The sequence below is a fragment of the Buteo buteo genome, chromosome 27 (genome assembly GCF_964188355.1).
Source record: "Buteo buteo chromosome 27, bButBut1.hap1.1, whole genome shotgun sequence".
NCBI lineage: Eukaryota > Metazoa > Chordata > Aves > Accipitriformes > Accipitridae > Buteo > Buteo buteo.
Genome location: NC_134197.1, coordinates 1,950,675 through 1,966,943, shown reverse-complemented (window position 1 = coordinate 1,966,943; position 16,269 = coordinate 1,950,675). Strand labels below are relative to the sequence as shown.

At 53.2% G+C, this 16,269-nt stretch overlaps 1 protein-coding gene across 1 annotated transcript in view; it reads right to left on the bottom strand.

Moving 5' to 3' along the window:
- HS3ST6 (heparan sulfate-glucosamine 3-sulfotransferase 6) overlaps nucleotides 1-15,180 on the bottom strand; it is a 40,432-nt gene extending 25,252 nt beyond the window's left edge. The window contains exon 1 of the mRNA XM_075058360.1: nucleotides 14,801-15,180. Within this exon, the coding sequence (XP_074914461.1) occupies nucleotides 14,801-15,180 (380 nt within the window). The remainder of the gene's footprint in view (nucleotides 1-14,800) is intronic.
- Between the last annotated feature and the right edge of the window lie 1,089 nt (nucleotides 15,181-16,269).

Below are 16,269 nucleotides of genomic sequence, written 5' to 3'. Positions count from 1 at the left end.
AGTTAATACGGTTTGGTAGGAGCCAGAGGAGAGCTGGTGCAAACCAGACCGAGCTCAGTGGCTGGAACACCGTGTGCTTGTCCCACGGATCTACTCGCGCTCTGCTCCGGGGAGCTGACAGTGATTTTGCTAGTGTTCGGCATAGATACTCCTGTTTTCAAACTGGTCCAGCCGGGTCAGTGTGAATTAGACCGAGAGACCAGCCTCCCCCAGGACCTCCCCCAGTTACTGCCGGGCTGTTCAGACCCTATAACATATATGGGACTGGGACAGCCACAAAGACCCTTCCAAAGCCCCACCTCCCTGGGATGGAGAGGTCATCCTTGCAAATCATTGGCTGCTCCCTGAAAGATGCTCAACATTTATACGCCAGATAATAATTTCACAAATTTCTGAAGGTCACAAACAATATTAAGGGCTCTACCCAAAGCCAAGAGTAATGCAGCCAACACAGGAGGCAAATTGAGCAGAGAGGAAAAGATTGCAAGTGCCCATAATCTTGCTCCAGAGAGCAAAGTGTTTAGATATTATTAAACAGTTCTTAGTATTTCCAGCCATCTGGCCTGCATTTCTCCATTTATTCAATCAGACATATGTTGCTTTTATCCCCACCACTGCCAGCTCTCTCCTGTTCTCTGAAAACATGTGCATCCTCCACTCTGCTCACTTTCAGCTCAGCACAGAACAGAGGCTGCAAGTTCAGCACAGTGCAGACTTCTAGCAAGTGAACATGCCTGTCAGAGCCGCTTCCACCAACAGATTTTTCCCACTTGTGTCTAAAAAATCAGTGTTTGCACAAAACAAGGCAGCTCTGGCAGACTGAGGTGAAATTTCAAGTTGGGAAACCCACTGCTGCAAAGCAGCATCACTCCACTGAAGCCAACGGCAATCCTATCGATTCGTACCAGCCAGGGTCTGGAAGGAGAGATCTCCTCCAGCTGTGAAGGCGTGGAGGACCAGAGTCCACAAAAAGAGTGTTTTCTCTCGGATCCCACACTGCTCTTCAACCCTACTACCCGCAGGCTCTGCTGTACACTAACACGTGCGATAATGCATCCAGGCCATCCCCGCCAAGGGTAGCACCACAAACCTTCTTGATCAGCCCACTCTTTGTGCCTTTCATTTCCAGCTATGATTTCTTCCCTCTAACAAGCAGAATGCCTGTCCAGGGGGACCAGAAGCCAGAACGGCAAATAACAGATAGAAAGGGAGAAAGAGGAATGCTGCACTGCTCCAGCAACGCAGGCTCCCGCCGCTCGAGCCAACAGCATAGCCCTGGACCTCTAGAGTCGTCAGAGGGCAAGAGAACAAGGAGATCCAGCAGCCTGTCCGAGGATGGCCAACACTGTCACACTAGTGTTGGGCACGGGAAGAGACCTACGAGCCTTGGAGGCTGTTTCAGAGCTGCAATCATCACTAGTAAAAAGATAGAGCTGTTGGTTGGGATCAGGCTTAGCTCCCACCAAGTCTGAAAACTCCAGCTTTGGCTTTCGCCACCTGGACGTGACTGCTTTCCCACAATATGACTCTCATCCCCCAGCAGCCTGCAGCAAAGCACGTCTTCATCTTCACATCAACTTTGGTTACATGTTCCTCTTCCATGAGGCTTCTCCAAAGACCGCCCTTCACGCAGGAACAGCCTCTTTGAGTCCGCAACTGGGCAAGGAGTGAATTATGTTTAATTACACACTGTCCAGGGTCTTAAGTATCAGGCCAAGTGTTACCAGATGTGCAGGGATTTCTGTCAAAGCGATCCGCAGGCTTGAATGCCTGTTTGGATATTTAATATGTTGGTATCTGGGGTGCGAGGGTCAGAGACGAGGTTTTCGATGCAGATGTTACAAATCTTTTCTACTCTTACCATCACCTTTTAATAACACCATAAATCATCAGGCACTTCTCAGGTGACCACATAATTGCCCATTTGTGTATCTGAGCAAGCTTATCTGGATTCTTACTCTTTGCTGCCATACAAAACTGCCAGCAAAGGAGACCTGCTGAGAGCAAATTCCAGGGTTTTGCATGCCCCATCTCTCCTTCAACAAGTCATCTCCTGGCATATGTGCTTCAGATGCATTGTGGCAGCACAAGAAAAAGACAAGTAACTGATACAGGAAGATTAAAAAAAGGTTGGATCGGTCTGTTCCTAATGCAAGCCTTGCTGCTCATAGTCCTTTGATTGCAGCAGAAATAAAAGATGGAAATTCACTGGAGGCAAAGGAATTAATTAAAAGGAGAATAAAGGAACATCAGTCTGTTGGAGTCCTGGCATCAATTCTGAGACTAGTTTTGAAGTGGCAACAGTTTTACTTGTTCTTTAAAGCTGTTCTTCTACCTCCTGCACGGTGACTCGGGGAACGAACGTGCAGCATGTGCAGTGCCTTACGCTAACAGCCATCCGGGGACGAGGTGACCCAGCTGGCGCAGGACCTACCTGCCTGCCGGTGGGGACACTCAGCCACTGCCCCGGCATCCTTCCACCTTCTTCTGCTTCAAGGGTCTTCCTCCAGACCCTGGGCGAAAGGAGATTTCTGCAGAAATCAGGTCTCTTCAGAACCTCACGTCACGATCCTACACTGCACTGCTTCTAACTGCTTCCTTCTGATCCACTGAGACCTTCAATCCACGGCGGAGCCACCGTCCATCACCGGGCTGCCAGCGCTCATCTGGGGCTTGTAAACTGTCTCTGGATGGTTTCATAACTCTGCAAGAAATAACTGCTGAGGTTTTTCTGTAGGTGAGAAGAACGCTAGCCACCTTCAGCCAAATCACAGCTCACATTGGGATTGTCTTCAAATACATATGGACTATGGTTCTCCAAAGCTTTCTTCTGGTTCCTGAGCCTTCAGTTTTCTTGTCTTCAGGAGATACTTGCTTCAAGCAAGAACTGAAACTCTCCCTGTCCCATGACTCCAGGAGCCACAGCTCAAAAAAACCCATCAAGTCTCTTGAGATTCATAACAAAATCAGGAGAGTTCCCAACCCTGCCCTCCACCCAGATTGTGCTTTAAAAATTAATGTTTAGCTGCCATGCAAAGAGCAGGATCTGTCACTGAGAGCATCCCAGCTGAGCTCGGGAGGGTTTCACGGCCAGATTTCTTTCCAAAGGGCGCTGGTTACTCTTCCTCTTCATCCACGAACTTGGCTCCAGCTTCACCCAAGCAGAAGCACGGGGTTTGGGGATTGTTTTCAGGTCAGTGCTGGGTACATCGCACACACACAGCCGGTTGTGTAGTTCATCAGCCTATGATGTCATGCAACCAGAAACCCACTAGCAACAAGGTGTATGTTACAGGCAACTCGCTGAGCCGTGATGCAAACGCTGACATGAGGCTCCCACAGCTGGACACAGCTGGAGTTCGGTGGTGATCAAACCTTCGCAGGATTTAAGCCTGAATTTGCCTTTATTTTAAAGAATGTTTGCCTAGAAAAAAAAAGGTTTAGAAGAGGTCTTGCACCATCAGAGTGATTAATGCTAAAAAGGAATCGCTCATTCAAGGATCCTGTTCAGTAATTCAAGTTTTATGAATCTTTTACATGACAGAGACCTTATTGTGATCCCTGCTAAGTCCCGTGAATACAGCAAGCCCTCACACACTTCCTGATACACCTCGAAGGAGACAAATATTAATTTTTAATATACATAACAAGATCAGAACTGAACAAGGCTATCCCTCGTTATCTGCCTTGTAACGAGATCAGGATCAAACCGAGCACGCTCTCGGAGAGGAGGCGGTAGCTGGGTTACACCAGCACCGCATATCCCTCCCATCTGCGCAGCGGGTAATTAGCCGGCACGCCACGCTCGCAGCCCGCGCCCGGGCTAATTACGGTGACCCGCTGGGACCCGCACGGGCTGTACCGGGCTCAGCAGCCCCATCTCCTCCCCCAGGCTGATGGGCTCCGCCGCTGCCTCCGCTCCCCCGTGGGATGCGGCTGAAGCACCAGAGATGAGCTCCGATGCCCAGCACAGGGTGATGACCCCCCTGCCACCGCACCCCGAGGTCCGGGGCAGGTTTGGGTGCCCGTGGCAGCGGTGGTCTCCTAAAACAGCCCAGGCTTGCTGCAGAGACAGGGACCTGCAGTAGAGCTGGGGGGAGGGAGGATGGGGACACCCTTCCTTACGGACTGGAAGAAAGGGAGGGATGGGGTGCAGGTCCCCCCGGAGGCAGGGGACACGAGTGACCCGGAGCTGTCTGTTGGGGCTGACGCCAGAACAGCACCCTCCAACAAAACCATAACCCACCATCCTCCCACCTAAGCCAGGCGCCTAAGTCGGGATCTGAGCTTCAAACTGGGGCGGACACAGAGCACTGCCATCCTTCTAGCAACCCTGCCTTTCCACACAAACTCAAAATAAATAATAAGCACGACTTCTGCTGCAGGAACCAGCCAGACGCAGCCTGGACCCTGGGAAAACCTGGTAGGTGAGGGCAGGACAGTGCCCTGCCACTGCAGGTTTGGTCCCAATCCTGCCCGCGGCCCCTTCCCCGGACAGGAGCGCCGGGATGCTCCCACCACCGCAGTCAAACTCTCATCTCCAACGGATGCGCTGATCCGGCGGCAGCGCATGCCCTCCCTGTGGGGCAGGATCAGGCCCCTGGGGATGCCTTTCTCCCTTCTTTTTCTGGCAGCAGCCCGGCCCCTGCCCGACGGCTCCTTTGTGAAGGAGAGGCACCAGCGACAGCTCCGCGCCGCCCGGGTGGCAGCGGAGCGGATGCAGGTTGTCACGCTTGGGTCTCTGACACCGCGGGGGGACGTTCAACTCCCTCCCTCCCCCCAGAACGGGCTTTTCATGGAGACAAACGATCCCTTCCCTCAACAAAACCTAAATTCTCAGCCGAAAGTACTTGGCAGCGACCCCTTGAAATTTTTCTCATGGCTTGTGTGGCTTAGGAACATGACTTTTTGAAATATAAAAGCAGCCGGAGGAAGCGGCTGATGCTCTTGTTGAAGAATAACCCCCCCCACACCCCCGGCCAGGCGTCCCGCTGGGCTGTCGCTCGCAGGGATGGAGCCGGCAGGTCCCGGCCAGCCAGGTCCAAGCGGCTGGGAAAAGCTCTGCCTGGCCATCAGCAACCCACCCGGCCCCGCAGAGCCACCACCACGCCACGGCTCATCAGCTGGGGACCGGGGGGGGGGGGTGGGTGGCCGGCAGCCCCCTCCTGCTCCGCAGCATCTATTGACAAGTGGCAGCGATGAGGGATTGCGCTGACGAGCACCTGATCAATGGCACTTATCGAGTCCCCTCCGCACTCCCGGTAATTGGAGGATTTCTTTCGCTTCCACTCTTATTGACGTTTCCTCCCTGGCAGGGTGTCCGTGGGGGGGTGTTGTCACTTAGAATTACAGGGGAGCTCAGCGGCACAGGCGGGATCGGGAACCACGGCACGGCACACGGTGCGAGGCATCCGGCAGGTAGAGGCAAGGGAAACCTTCGGGGCACGATCAGCACCCCACGGCCAGCCTCGAGAAAGGCAAAACCAAAATAAAATAATCTGACGTAGGACTGCAGGGGTGGCGGAGGATCCCATCGCTGCGGAGAGGCAGAGAGCTGCGGGAAGCAGCTCGGGCACCGCGCAGGCAGCTCTGCCTTCAGCTAGAGCAGGGAGGCAAGGCTCTGCTCCCGGCTCCCACCTCCCCGTGCTGTGGTTTGTTTTGGGGGGCTTGATTTCACCTGCAGCAAAAAAAAAAAAAAAGATTCTGCTCGCGCTCACGGAGGACCCGTCCTGTCCTCGGCCGGGTGCTGGTGCAGGGAGCAGGCAGCAGCCGCAGGCAGCCAGCCCTGCCCACAGCCCAGGTCCCCCCCCAGGACTGGGGTTTGGGATGCTGGGGGGCTCTGGAGCAGCTGGGAAGTTGGGCAGTGCAGGAGGGCTCTGGCAGCCCCCGCCGAGCGGCACCACGCAGCGCCGGGCAGGAGGCAGAAGCGTGATGTGGCCTCCAGGGATGGGATCTGTCACTTTTCTTCTCCCTTCCCATCAATCACTGGCAGGTCCTTTTTTTTTTTTTTTTTTGCACAATACGGTGCCCGCCAAAAGCGGCTGCTAATTCCCCGGCTGACCTAGCCCAAAGGGTGCAGACAGGGGCAGGTGAGGAGATGGCCAATTCTTCATTCCGACTGCAGAAACCACCTCCCGTGCACCCACGCCTGCCCACGGGTAGGTGGGCACGCAGGCACGGCCACACACACACGCACACTGTTTAGGGCCTAAGTAATAAATCAATAGCAAAGTGGTCAGCCTTTCCATCAGCAAGGACGCTTAACAAGGTCACATCCTTATTCTCTCCAGACTAATGAGTGGAGATTACTAATAAGACCTCAGTGACAAGTGACTATATTAATGTAATTCTCTTCTGCTTGTAATCAATTTTGTGTGTTAAAATGCACAGCGATCTCGGCCGCCTGGGATCCTTGTGCCACCCCCAGCGCCGCTGGCTGGGAGAGAGGAATTTTATTCCCCTTGTGTCCCCGCCGGGCTGTGGGGTTTCCTCGGCAGAGCACGCTCGGTCATACAAAATCACACCCAGGAGGAGCCCAGCAGCGCATCCTGCTCCCAAAGTGCTGCCGTTCCCCTCAGCCACCTAAAAGGTCTCTGTGCTGGTGCTTTAATAGCCCAAACAGGGAAAGTTTCCTGCGCCTGCTTACGAGAAGCTAATTTCAGCCATTTCACCCCGTATTTCAGTCTCGAACGGTGCTGGTCCCAGCACTCTGCATCCTCCAGGTCAGGGCGGTTCGTGTCACCAGCAGCCCCAAAGGGCGCAGCGCTTGCCAGAACAGGGATGCTCCTTTTGGTCTGCGGCTCTAGAGCAAAAAATCCAGCGCAAAGCCTGGATCTCTGCAGGCAGAGTCATCCCCACTGTCTGCAAATACCAGCAGCACACGGGGGTCGGGCATTTACAACGCCGTGCGTCGGGATCACTGGCAGGTTCAAATTCAGTTAGCCGGGCACGCTGCCTCTGTGCCCTGGTTACCACCCCAGTGGCCTGACTGACTGCAATATTCCCCATTTGCATTTCAAACGAGTCTTCAGATCACGAGTGGCTCACTTAAAAGATGCATGAATAATTTTAAAGATGTTTAGACTGCTGTGATCTGCAAGCTGTCTCTGCGCAGAGGGAGAAGGAGGTGAAATCAAAGGAGTTGCTGTGAATTTTCCACCCAGGACCTTTACCACAAAAGGTAAGCGTGTAAAACCTGAGCCGCCACGAGCACACGGTGCCCTGAGCTCTGACACATCGGGACCTCAGACCCTGCCCAGGGGAAAGCTCTCCATCGCCCGGATGAGACTCCCCCAGCCCAGGACACCCAGTACACACCGTAATTCCAGGCACATGGTGCCTGGGGCTTTAGGCAGAGCCCTGGTAGCTAACGGAGCGGTGCAGGATCAGACCTGCACTTCTCCGGACTCTCAGAATATCTGCAGAAAGCTGCGATGTATTTCTTGTGTCTAACCACCACGTGTCTGTCATTTCTTTATTACAGAGCAGAGCTGGCCCACCCCACTCAGGGGAGCTAATTCGGACAAGCCCAGGGTAAGACACTCTGCTAGAGAGATCCCAGTCGGATCCTGCAAACCCCGACTCCTGAGAGCAATGCACGGTGTCCCTCGGAGCCCCACAAGCTGCTGGGGAGCGAGGACTGTGCTTCGCACCCCGTATTACCACAACCAGCCCCTACATCCTCTTGCAAGGAAAGACTCATCTTAAACCACCGCCCCGGCGGTGCCCAGGGTTGGTTTTTCTGTAGGTGAGAAGACACAGGTTTTCAACCGAGTGCTTTTCAAAGACCCGCAGAAAGCCACCCAGAACGTCCCTCTGCTCCTCACTTTAATAAGTTTCTAAACAAACGCACCAGAAAAATGTGGTGGGAGGCGCAGAGGGAGATCCGAGAGCTACGCCGGCTCCTCTGCCGCCCACCCCCAGGTAGAGGAGCTGATGATTTTTTAGCCCGCTGGAGCCGGGCAAGGAGGGCACGGCTGGCAGAGATGCCTGGCACAGCTCCGGGCACCCTGCACCTCCTCGGTGCTGGGGGACTCGGAGCATCTCGGTCTCCCCCACAGCACAGGGCTTGGTCCTCGCTGGAGGGCTGAAACGTAGCACGAGAGCAAGGGCAGGAATTAAACCGAGCCGTCCCAGATGCTCCACGGAGGATGGCAGCAGTGGGGGGCACCTCGCGGGACACGGCTGGGGGGAGAGCAGACCACCCCGAGGGGCTCTGGGCTGGCGGCCGGGTGATGCCAGCCTGGATGAGCCCCTTTGGCCACCCCAAAAGCTGGGGTGCGGGGAAGGAGCCCCCAGGCTCAGGTCTCACCCGGCTCCTGGAGCCCTGTCAGCTCTCGCTCTGGGGCAGAGCACGGTCCTGCAGGACACGGGAGAATCCCTCTCCCTAAGCAGGAGGATTTCCAAAGCCCTTTGAAAAGCCATTTAGAGCTAAGTCCTGGTATTAAACCTGGCCTTTCATTAGTCAGGTTTTCAATCTCTGCCCGAGCCTGTTTCAGCAAAAAGTTTTTTAAAAGGTCAGGAAGAAGCTTTTAAGCATATTTGCCAATTAACTATTGTAACCCCCTCCTCGACTCGACGTGAGCTGCCCACTTCCGTCTCAGGGGATGGTAATTACTGTTTTATAAATAAGCTTTGAACTCTCTTAAGTAATAGTCTCTCCTTGCATAAAAGCACCCTCTAAATCCACTGGCCTTTTCCACCTTCTGTCACTGCCTGCATCTAAAAATAATCTAGGAAAAAACCCCATAATACTTTTAAGAAGAAACTCTGAAACACTCTCTTACTCTGTGATGACTGTTTCTCCGGCCCCTCAATAATTCAACTAACAGAAACTCTGCAGCTTTCACCACTGTTCGTGAACTTTTCATGATATTTGACATCTTTTCGGAAGTTCTCTGGAGTTACATGTAGGTGATAAAAAACCCATCCATGTTTATATGTTTAAATTTCTAGCCCCTGACGTTACAAAAGAGTTACCAGGGGAGCACAAGAAGAAGGGCATGAATGAAGAAGTGTTTTCCAAAGGTATCGATTCACATAATATTGATTTTTTTTTTTTTTAAACCAGCCCCATGATTTCTAGGTGCCCAGCTTTACATATTTATTTAAGCAGTCTGGGATAGCAACAGTGGCAGACTTGAAATCCTTTAGAAACTCAGGTTACTTCTGCACACCCCACTGCACAGCCTGTATATAAAACCACCATTTATTTAAAAGAGACAGCAACAGAGAAAGCATTCCTCAGTCGGGAAGACCACAACTCGTTCCACTCTGCAAGTCACAGCTTTTATCCGAAAAATCGCAGCCAACACTAACATGCAGCTTTAATCGCTTTAGCCTGACACTATCTACGTAACAACACATGGAATAACCTGACTTAATTTTGCCTTGCAGCTGAGCCAGGCTAAAATTCAGGCTCACAAACCTGCTTGTATCAGCAAGAAGCACTTCATCGGCTTCGGCAGGCTTTGGATCAGGAACAAAACTCGGGAGCAGCCACATGAAAGCAAGGGAATAACGTCAGCGTGAAAGCGGGAAGCAGGAGGGCCAAGTCATGCTCCTTGCCCCATCGCTGACTCGGTGCCGGTGGGAAAGACCCCCCTAAACAAGGCAGGCACAGCCCCTCTCGCCTGCCCTCAATAATATCTGCCTAGGAGCCCTTTAAACGGTTTCAAATGTTAATTCCTCATCGTGGCAGTAAAAGCTATTTTTAATCCCACGTGAAAGCAGTTTGCAGAAGACTAAACTTTGCACGTATTACAGATTGCTTCCTAAGGACAGGCGCTGCTGGGTGGTAGGGAGCGGAGAAATGGGGACACGCCATCGCGGGGAGACCTGTCGGGCTGGCGCGGCCGCACACAGCGCTTGGGCTCTCTCCTGAGTCTAGAGCTGGGACTAAAACATTGTCCAAACAGCCAGCAATCTAAAAGGGACAGAGAGACCCTCTAAACACAGACACATTTGTTCTAACAGCAAAGTCAAAGCATCAAGATATCTTCTTCAGAGTTACAAAATTACAGCTTTTTCACAGGTTTCCAGCATTTTTTCATTGCATTTTAGGATTTATTTTCCAAACACGGGGCTGAGGATAGGGGAAGCTGATAGAGAAAGGCCCTATTTTTGTAATGAAAGTTAAAAAAAAAAAGAGAAAGAAGAGATCACAAAGTAATAAACCCAAGAAGCAGGCTGCAGGACTGAGTTTCTCCAAAAGCACCAAGAAAAACAAGGGCCACTCTCAGCCTCGGAGGGTTGAAACGCGAGTCCATCAGGAGAACAGATTAGCCGGTGTCAATGAATAAAGATAATGTCCTGGAGCAGCTCTCAGTGCATCGCCATCTGACTCCTCGCAAGATTCTTTTGTCTCTTCCCACCTATGTATTTCTTAAATGTGCCTGTGAAAAGCTCACCCTGGAAGGGGATACAAGCTCTGTGCCAAAATGCAGCCTGGTGACTCCAGAGTAGCTGAAACGTCGGATTTTATTCAACAGCTTGTGCTATAGAGTGTCTTGATCTGTCTGTACAATCACAACACACACAAAAACCCCTCAAGGCATCTACTTAGCTCTACTTTTCAACTGCCAATAACACTCACAGCAAAAGTCAAAAGAGCAGCGCTGGAGCCGCGTCCTTTCCCTGCCGCTCAAAGGCTTCAGGGTTGCAAGGTTCGGAGATAACAAAGTCTGGCTCAAGAAATCCTGGATGCCTTTCAAGAACGTTATTAGCTCCCATGAATGGGTTTGAAGGAGGGGACAAAAAAAAAAAAAAAAAAAAAAAACCAACCAAAAAAACCCAAACCACATCGCATGTAGCAACTCTCTGCTACCCGTCCACCTCCCCTGGGCACACACAGATGCTCCCAAGCTGGGACACCCCCGGCGCTGTTTAATGCATGCACGGAAGCACGGCGCAATGCATGACGAACCACATGAAAAGTTCCTCCCCCCGCGTGCAAACCTGCATGCGCTGCATCTCATCAAAAGGGGAAATGACAATAAAAAGCTAAATTCAGCCTCCAAGAGATTCAGGGCGGCTCTGCAGTGCCGGAGGATGCTCGGCGGCGATGCCCGCTCCCGGCGTGCCACCACAGCCGGCTGCGGGGCTCCAGCCTGGCCACTCACCAGGAGGCATTTGCCAACTATGACTAGCCATCCCATAGTACTTTTTACTATTTCTGGCCCAAACCGTAAGCAAATAAGGAATTCTTTACAATTCCTATGACATCCAGTGTGTGCCATGACCCAGAGCACAACCCCAATGGCTGCTTTCTTGTGTGTGCTTCACTCGGGGACGTGAAGGGTCGTTGGGAGCCTTGGCCCAGCCCCGCTCCTGTGCAACTCTTTCTTTGGCTATTGGAAAAAAGCAGGAAGAGCAGATGGAAAAGAGGGGCTCTGAACATAGATCGTAGGAGGAAACACACGACAGAGGAAAAGCGTCACGTTGAGCTGATGTTGCTGCAAAGTTTTGGCGAATGGAGACAAGGACACTGTTCTTTGTGTAAGCTACATCAGGCTGAAGTCCCCAAAACTTGCTTTTATGCAAGCCAGCGTCTGCAAAGACCCTTCCCCGCACCGCCTTCATGCCCCAAAGCCGCTGTTATCCACCGCGTCTCCCGCCCTTTCCCCTCAGCACCAGAACTGCCAAAGCTGCGCTGAATTACGGCGCAAGGCAGATGGAGCGGTCCGAACCTCTGACCAAAATCGCGCGGCTGCATGGGAAATGAGCCTGGCTCTGGCAACTGAAAAGGGAACAATCCCGTGCAAAGATCTCGGCTACGCCCCCGAAATGTCTCCAGCGGAGCAGAGCGGGGCAGAGAGCAGGAGCAGAGAGCCCACAGCCCCGCTTGCACAGGCATCGTACGAAACACAAACGCCCCGAGCACCCCAAATGCCGCCTGTGACCCCGACTCCGCTCCCCCTCGCACCGAGAGCTCCCTGGCCTGAAAGTGGGCGCTGCTCTGCAGACACAGAGGGGGTTACACCCGTTACACCCCATAGCGACTCGGCCCACAAGTGCAGTTTTTTCTCAATTCACACAGGCAAGGGCAGGATTTGGCCCAACGCCGCCACGCTGAGCATCTCTTCAAATTTTTGCAGTGAAGTTCTAAATATCACTGGCAAACATCTCGGATTCAGTTAAGTTCTTAACGTTTGCCTTTGCCTACATTCCCATAAAGCAGACAGAGAGACAGAGAGCAAAGTTCCCAGGGTCCCAAACGAGACACTCACACTCCCCAAACTGCTGCATGAGCGGAGCAGTAGACACACCAACGTCACTTCTTTTTATTGAGGTTTACTTTCAGCAGTACTGAGTTCCCAAAAAATTAAAATAGTGTTTTGCTTTAGGATAAAATGTCATATCATACTTGGATTGTCCATTAGGTAACGTAGGTTGCAGTCTAAAAAGGTGTTTAATCTTCTTATAATTAGCTAAACCTATAGTAACTCAAGGAATTTCATATGAGGTGCTTGCTGCTTTTGTAGAACATTTTCTTTTCAGTAGCAAAAAGAACTAGTCCAAAAAAGGGACTTTGGGCTAGTTCAAATTTAAAAAAAAAAATAAAACACTCCAGCAAGAATAAATGGTTTCAGTCAGCAACTTACATTATAACGTAAACTACTCGGCACCCACAAGCAGATACTCCTGCCACAGCAATTAAATTGCTACGGGACTGAACTACCAAGAAAGAACAAAATAATTCTGTGGCGATATTTCCAAGGGAATTTTTTTTTTTTTCCACATTTACTTAAGACAAGCATCAACCTACAGGTGCCTTCGGGCCAAATATCTTGGCATGAGAAGCAGTTGGTGTAATTTTGGTTTCCTAGCAAGTTCAAATATTTTAAAAATGTTTACACCACTTTGAGATATTCATTGGAAAAACCTGAACTTCTGTCCAACTTCTATCTTCCTCTGCTCCAACACACCCCAGCTTTAAACATTTAGCTCTGTCTGGCTTTCCCGGGAAAAAAAACCCTCAGTATAGCAAGGTCTTGTAAGAAGACAAAACAAGAGAGGCAAAGAGAAGAGGAAACTAAGGAAAATAGTTGTGCATGTGATTGAAAACACACTTACTCTATGCAGAGTTAAAGCAAAACATCTACTGATGTTTTTCTCACTAGAAGGGATGCAACTTCTTCCCAGCGCAGCGTACGCTTCCCTGTGATGCATCTGGCCACGCCGAAAACCTTCCCTGCTCTACTTCTCCGAATTTACCACAACCATATGCAGAACCATCTTAAAACATCGCGCTGGTATCAGGCCAGGCTCCCCGCAAGGACTTCCAGCACTAAAAACTCACTACACAGCAATCCAAAACTAAGATTTATTTATTCTTCTCTCGCTGTGGTCCATCCTGCAAACGTCTCGCCGGACTACGGCGAGCGATATGAAAGCGTTCCATCTTCCACACTTTAATTATGTGCTCGCAGTCATTAAACTTCCATTCTGCCAAGTGAGATCTATCTTGTAATCCTCACCCAAAAAGATTAGTTATCATCATTATTGTTTCTAGAGCAGCGTAGATACAAATGGAACTGAGAAATGAGCTAATAAATCACAGCAATATTAATACAGTCATAAAAATAAGTGCGCTACTTACTGCGTTTGAAGGTGTGTTAAGTCAATAACTTTACAGTCCAGATGTGGTCTCACAGAGCTGAAACTCTGCGGGTAAAATTACCACTAAAATTACACTTTCCATTAAAGGCACTGATTTTCACAGGTTATTATTTTGGCAAGGATTGCCGAGTTGCAACCTCCCCCAAAACATCGAGAAACATTAAAAGCACGTAAGATATAAAGTATTCCCGCGGGGCTTGGGGAGAATAGGATGGAGAGGCAGGAAGGACAGGGATCGCTACTCCTTTTATTGTTTTCAGATGTTTCCCCGAGAACACCGCAGCGCTTTTATAAATCTACACATTTGGACTCTCTTCAAAATAACGGACCAGATTCTTTCACTGGCTTCAAGGGACTTAGCGCTCCGACTCCATTTGGCCCGGCCACTCCGGAGTTGGCGAAGAGACGGGAGTTTAATAGACACCACATGCACAGTAGCTGCTCTTCCGAATGCTTTATCGCCTGAAGAGTTCAATTCCATTGAAACCCTCAAAACCAAACAGCCCCCTTGAATCAATACGGCTCTGCCCTTTGACATAAACCTACCGAGGAATTCGAGCGATACCGTTTTACCCTGCCCCGTCCTTCGCCGGTTCACGGTTTCAGCGCGCAGCCGGGATCCAGCCCGGTCCTGCGAACCGAGGTCCTCGCTCCCTTTATTTTTTATAAGCCGCTCGAATTAAAATTAATTCCTAAAGGAAGCCGGTGGGGAAACGGCGGGACGGCTGAGAATAAAGCGTTAAAAGGTTAAAATCGCAAAGCCGGGAGAATTAAAAAAGCCAATTTCTGCTGCCGGCTGTCCCGCTCCCGGCCACCTGTCCCCGGCCGGCTGGGCTGCGGGATGGGGGACACGGGGGGGACACACACGGGGGACGGGGGGGGGGACACGGGGGACCGTCTCTCACGCTCCCACCGCTCCCGACTTCAGCCGCGGCCCCGAAAAAACCAGCCCCCAGCCCCCTCCCCGGGCAAAGCGGAGGGTTGGAGCTGCCCCCCCCCCCCCCCCAGCCGGGAACCCGCAGCTCGGCTCCTTCGCATCCCCACCCGGGACCACGCTCGGACCAGCCTGTTGCAGCGCAACCCCATCATCCCGGCCCGGGAGGCAATTAAAGGCGGTTCGGCGCTTAATTAACGACCGCCGGGGCCACCCCCCCCCCCCCCCCCCCCCCCCCGCCGTTACCTGTACCAGCGCAGCCCCTTCTCGTAGCACCTGTCGAAGAAGTGGGGTTCGGCCCCCACGGCCCGCACCCCGGGGTGCGCCCGCAGGAATTCCAGCAGCGCCCGTGTCCCGCCTTTCTTCACGCCCACGATGATGGCTTGCGGGAACCGCCGGCTGCCGCTGGCCCCCCCCGCCCCCGCCGCCGCCGCCCCCGGTGCCGGTGCCGGTCCCGCGCCGTCGGGGAGGGCGGCGGGCGGCGGTAGGAGCAGCGGGGGGGGCAGCAGCGGTTCGCAGGGCCCCGGCAGGCAGTAGAAGAAGTAGGTGAAGAAGAGGATCATGGTGAGGAGCAACGAGGCGCGGCGGCCCCCGACGGGTCCCAGCAGCCGCCCGCTACATCCCATCGGGGGCCGCTCCCGGCCCCGCCGGGCAGCGCATCCCGCACCGCCGCCGAGACACCCCCCCCCCACCCCAAACACCACCACCACCTCCCCCCCCTCCCCTCCCCTTCCCTCCCCCCCTGCCGCCCACGTCCCTCCGCGCTCCCCTCCGCGCCTCTTCCGCGCCCGGCCCTCCCCTCCCGCCCACCCGCGGGGCGGGGGCGCCACACGCGCGGGGGGGCGGCAACGCCCCGAGGGTTGGGGGAAGGAGGGGGGGACCGGCACACGCGTGGGGCACCGCCGGGATACCCTCGGGGGAAGCGGGCAGCCCCCCCCCCCCCCTCCCCGGGTACCGGCCCGGCCCCCTCCCGCCCCCTCCGAGGAGCCGCAGCCGAACGAAACGTTCCCGGCCCCGGGAGGATGAGTTTTCCCATATTTTCCCATCCCGTTTCCCGTTTCCCGTTTCCCATCCCATTTCCCTCCCCCCTCCCCCTTTTTTTTTTTAAATATAATTTCGGGGGGTGCAGCGGGTGTTTTCGGCCGCTCGCATCACGCAAAGGGCCACGCAGGGAAAGCAGCGGTGCGGGATCCCAGGGAAGGAATAAATAAAAAGCCCCTCCCCAGGGACGGGGGGTAGCCCAGTGCCACGCAATTAGCAAGTAGCACCCGGTGGGGCAACGCTAATTAGGCCGCAGGGGTTCCCGCTGCAGGCGTGGAAACACAACGCCCGTGTGCGTGTATTTATTGTTCAGGGTGGGAAGGACGGGCCTGGGTTTCCACCTTCCAAAATAAGCCCCAAAGCTGGAGTTTACGTGGTGTGGTTTAAAATGCATGTGCGTAATAGACGGTGGGGTGGGATGAGGTGGTTTTCCTGCTGCTGCTGGGGAAACCCCATTCCCTGCACCCCAAAGCGATGTGCATCCTGGGTGCTAAATAAATCCCGTCTGGTGCCGCAGCATCGGTGACACGTGGGAGCCGGACCCCATGGCGAGTGGCTGTGCCGGCAGCATCCCCGGGTGCCGCTGGCCAGGCCTGGGCTTCACGTGCGGCAATGGCACCATCTCGGCTTGCTCTTGCCCTCCCGGCAGCGTGTGCCATCACCAAACACAAAAT